The following is a 5,000-nucleotide window of genomic DNA, read 5'->3' as shown; positions in this document are numbered from 1 at the left end:
ATAACAAAAATTACGACTCTACCTACTAAAACACAAACAGTAAGATTGCAAGATTAATATTTAGCAAATCAAACCTTCACTCTCTTAAGAAAGTCAGAATCAATGTCGATGTTATGCTCGTCTACAATATAGTCTATCATCTTCAGAGACATTTCTTCATGAGACCTGCAGACATCATTCCTAATTTAACTTGATTAGCAGTTAAGCAGTTGAGAACAGCTTCCAACAGGGTCCAAAAGGTTTCAGGTAATAAAGAACTGAAATGGAAAAAATACAGTTAATGCATGCATAAATTACAGTTCTAGGAAAAATTCACATGAAGTTCACTTTAGCACCAAGAAATCCAAATACCATGACTTGCTGGGTATAATTTTTAAAAATTCTAACAAGCATGGCAATAGCAATTCTTATTACCACAACCATAAGTAGTAAGGGACTAAGGGCTTGATCTCAAGATAACCACAATTAAGGAATAAACAGGTGAGCTAAATACTAAGCAGTGAGTGCACTGAAAGATTGATAAGAGGGGAGAATGATGTATGAATTTAACCATTTCAGGCCATGGAGAACCCTTGGAATAAATTCACGCTCAAACATGTGGCTGAATGGTCCATGACCAAGATCATGTAGTAGACCTACACACAACCAGCAAGCAAACAAGTGAATTGTAATGATGCAAGTAACAGAGCAATGTCAAACCAGTACATTTATTTACCAGCAATCTTGACAGTCTGTTTGTCAAAATTATCAATGTCAAGCTCCAAGCCCTAGAAAGATAGCATGAGTAAGACCCTTATTTCAGTTAAAAATGTATAGTTACATTGACAAAACCATTTTCATTACTTGATGAGTCTTCAATCTGTTGATAGCTTCACTAGCCAGCCAATATACCCCAAGTGAATGCTCAAAGCGAGAATGTACAGCCCCAGGATAGACCATGTATGACACTCCTATACATACATATTTATATTAAGAGAACAAAATGGGTCAGACAAGAAAGGCCTGATCATAAAAGTCCAAAAAAGAATAAAATAGGACTTCTAGAATTGAAATATTGAACTACTTGTAACTGCTAATATGATTAAGGATAAGTTACTATTCAATGAGTTAACATACTGTGACATAGTGAATCAATTTCAGATGCATCAAGTGTCAGACTGTAAATTAGTGAATCAGGAAGCAGCTAATCAGGATCCATATGAGTCAGCATATTTAGTCACTCCTTAGATTTAGGTCCAACCATAAGCCTTGTAACTAAGTGGTATGCCTCGCCATAAGGGTAAGGGGCGGAGTTGATCCCCACAATTCACCCACTCCTAACTCCAAAAGAGGAAAAAAATAATACTTAAAGTATCATTTTCCAGGCTCCTGATAATATTCTGGATTTTCAGATAAAATTTATATTTAAGAACCATGCAAGATAAAACACAGCCTCAATGGTTGACTTCACATCTACAATGATACCTAGATATCAAATTTACAAAGAAACAGTTTACAAAACTCACCTAGCTGCTTCAGATCACGAAGTCTGCATCACAATAAGGAATTCAGTCAATAATGACTTGAAATTGAATTAAAAAGTAATGTAGGTAATGAATCAGTATTCAGAACAGAGCCTAATTCTGCATGAGGAAAAAATGACAGAATAAGGAGGACTATTCATGACTTAACCTCTGAAATTGTTCTGTGTCAATAAACTTCAAAGAGAGCTGCAACCGGAAGGTGGAAAAAGATGAAACTGAGTATTAATAACTGGTTAGGATATTGAATGAGTAAAACTTAAGACTTCCTATTATATAGACCTGCATAAGAGCTAGATAATACATGTGTAACCGTAACATATAAACGTTTGTCCTAATCTCACTTCGTTGCTTTATACTATTTGAACCTCAATCTGTAGTCACACTAGTATTTTCTCACAGCCTCATACATACAATTAAACCGAGCATATATGATATATGTGATGCCTATAGCAATACCGATGCATATGAACTTATGCTTGAACGTGCACACAATCTGTGACCAAAACTAATCTGAACAGTCTCCGGCCAATCATCTGCGCCAAATGTATGATTGTATCTCATATCACTCAGATATACATACATATGATATGATATAAACGCAAATCATAAATCATAACGGAAAATTCAAAGATCTCGGCTCCAGAAAGCGCAGTTTTACAGATACAACTTCTATCACGCATTCACACGCAAAACGCAGCATTCAGGCGACAAAAAAAAAACGCTAGAGATAACAACAAACGCGATACAACAATTATTACTTCGATTCCGCATAAACACAAACAGACGAACTAAATATCAACGTTTTAAACGCAATTTCAATTCGCAGTCTTCGAAAACGAAGTTAGATGCTAGAGCATGCATAGCAACAAAACAATCATAAACAACTAAGTAGAAGAGAAATCAAAACGTGCACGAAAGCAAAAGAGTACAGGATCGAGATAGATGTTGCCGTGAACGTTATCGTGGACGTGCTTCAGGAACCTTCTCTCGTCTCTGGAAGAAATCGCGAGGCCATCGCTCATGGCTTCCTTGAGGTAGTTAGCTCCCATGCTCTCTTTCTCTCTTCCTGAAAATTTTGGATTTCTGCTGCGAATAGAACAGAGCTTGCGACAGGAAATTAGAAGTTGAAGAGAGAGAGAAAAATTAATCGAATTGAAACTATCAAGGGGAAGGAGTATTTATGCTGGAATATTGGAATTTGGAGTGGTGCTTCAATCGTGGTGGTGATGCCGCCAAAAAGCTGTCTTACTGTTTACTCGCGTACGATACCGCGAAATTACAATTTAGTCCTCGAGTGTCTTGTCACTACACTTCACACACCCCATTTTATAATGTTAAAAAATACGAATATACACCTCCGTCGACCAAATTTGTCTCACTTTGATCCGACACGAATTTTTAGAAATTTAATGGAAAGTGAGTTGAAAATGTTAATGGATTATGAATCCTATATTTATATATTAATTTTAAAATGTAAGTATAAATGAATTAGTGGAATATATGATTCACTACAAAAAATGGTAAAAGTGAAATGAGACAAATTTTGAGGAACGGACGAAAATGGAAAAATGGGACAAATTTTGGTGGACGGAAGTAGTAAGTTTTTTTTCCAATATATTGGAGTACTAATTTATATTATCAACTTCTCATGTGATAAAAATTTTATCCAATTTTACATTAATACGTAACGTAATGTTTAAGAAGTTTTAGGTACTCTTTACCAAAAAAATGAAGAGGTTTCAGGTACACTTTTTAGTTTTTCTTTTATCTCCATTAATTACCAAGCATTTTAGTTGACAAAGGTTCCATTAATTTACTTAGTAAGAGTATGTTTATTTCGAGCTCGTCTTACCCCACTAATTAATTTGTATATTTGATACATTAATTTATGTTGTGCAAAACTCCGAAACCATGTAAAATAGTACTATGATTCATTATCTATATTTAAATACAGCAATACGTTTTAATAATAACCCTAAACAAATTCTGCTATAATAATAGTCACAATTTTAATTAATGTATATAAAAGCTGTCATGTCAAAATTACATATCCCGTAAACTAAAAACAAAATACCAGAACCCTCCACTCTCATATTGAAGTACTTCTAATATCAATAAAATCAATTTTATATCACGATGATAGTATTTTGAATAAACTTGAACAAATAGTGGTTCTGGTAACATGATTGTACGAATAACGAGTTTACGCACCAAATAAAACAATGAAAATAGCTAAGGGCAAGGCTGATCGCCCCGGAAAACGATAGAGGGTGCCTTGGAATGTGGTGAAGAGCGGTGGCAGATCAACGGAAGAGAAGAGCAGCAGCTCCGAGCCCATGAGCTCCGCAGTGAGCGCTGCATCGTCGCGGATCAGAGCGACTCGGAGGCGGTCTCGTGGTAGGCCGCCGACGGGAAAAAGAAGAGCGCGATTCGAAACTCTTGGGCCACACCGACTCCCTCGGAACCTTGGTGGAAACACAGGCCTTCAAACCGTCAAATACTCCACAAGTAAATTCCAAGTCAGAGTAAACCACAAAACGCCCCGCCCAAGACGACCGAATCACAGGCTGCGTTGGGTATTCGCAGGGACAATTAGGCTTATAATCACCACCACGAGATTCTTCCCCAATTCCACATCCATAACCATACCACTCGTGGCTCCAAAAAATAACCGTTGGAGCCATCTTCATTTTCTTGGATTTTTGGCTGGAACTCTTACTCTCCTCCTCGTTGGAAGCAGAAGCAGAAGCAGAAGCAGAGTATCATTTTCTTTTCCTGCAGCTTCTTGCTTTCAATTGGCTCTCACAAGATCCACACGACGAGTAATTCGTATTCTCCATTGCTCTTAACTAAACTCTCTCTCTGGTTTTTTACTCTCTAGAATTCTCTCAATAAAGTTTATCGCAATCCTCAAAATCTGGTTTCCACGAGAATTTTGAACCTGCGCCGCTGTGCGCTCTCTCTATATATAAATGAAATAACCCTAACTTTAGCTGAGTTTGAAAGGAAAGTGGTGTATTTCTAAATCTTGGAAGGCAAGAAATTAAACGGCTACGAGATTAATTAAGGCAACGTCCGTATCTTGGATATGATTTAGATAATCTGATGCATTTACTTATACGTCTGCGAGATTAATTGAGGCAACGTCCGTATTATCAGGCTACTACTCAATCTTTGAAATTCATGTTTTATGGAGTACTCAACTTTGATAATTGAATAAATTCTATTCCAACTTTTTAAACCTAGATCTATTTTTTTTTCAATTTGTATCAATTTATCAATCATTTGTAGATAATTTTTTTAGTAAATATAAAAAAATAGTTGAGACAAAGGTAATATAGTAAGTCATCAACCGTTGAAGTGAAGTTTCAATTATAAAAAATTCAGATATATAATTGGTAACTTTATAAATTAGGATAAACTTACTATAATTATAAAAAATGATAAGCTTTACATATAAATTTGATAAATTTTAAG

At 35.8% G+C, this 5,000-nt stretch overlaps 1 protein-coding gene across 3 annotated transcripts; it reads right to left on the bottom strand.

Annotated features, from left to right (window-relative positions):
* Positions 1-18: 18 nt before the first annotated feature.
* On the bottom strand, positions 19-2,726 carry LOC125198931 (deoxynucleoside triphosphate triphosphohydrolase SAMHD1-like). 3 transcript variants are annotated; one of them, XM_048097153.1, is made up of 7 exons: positions 2,453-2,726; positions 1,672-1,709; positions 1,506-1,528; positions 844-950; positions 716-767; positions 551-635; positions 19-180 (listed from the first exon to the last, which is right to left on the bottom strand). In XM_048097153.1, exons 1-7 carry the CDS (start codon positions 2,570-2,572, stop codon positions 69-71), a joined length of 537 nt encoding a protein of 178 aa, XP_047953110.1. In that variant the 5' UTR covers positions 2,573-2,726; the 3' UTR covers positions 19-68. The 3 variants fall into 3 exon arrangements, with proteins under 3 accessions (XP_047953110.1, XP_047953112.1, XP_047953111.1); XM_048097155.1 differs by having other exon boundaries at positions 22-257; XM_048097154.1 differs by having other exon boundaries at positions 22-165.
* Between the last annotated feature and the right edge of the window lie 2,274 nt (positions 2,727-5,000).

The sequence above is a fragment of the Salvia hispanica genome, unplaced genomic scaffold (genome assembly GCF_023119035.1).
Source record: "Salvia hispanica cultivar TCC Black 2014 unplaced genomic scaffold, UniMelb_Shisp_WGS_1.0 HiC_scaffold_327, whole genome shotgun sequence".
NCBI classification, from domain to species: domain Eukaryota; kingdom Viridiplantae; phylum Streptophyta; class Magnoliopsida; order Lamiales; family Lamiaceae; genus Salvia; species Salvia hispanica.
The sequence above is the reverse complement of the archived record's forward strand: the minus strand, read 5'-3'. Positions and strand labels throughout refer to the sequence as shown.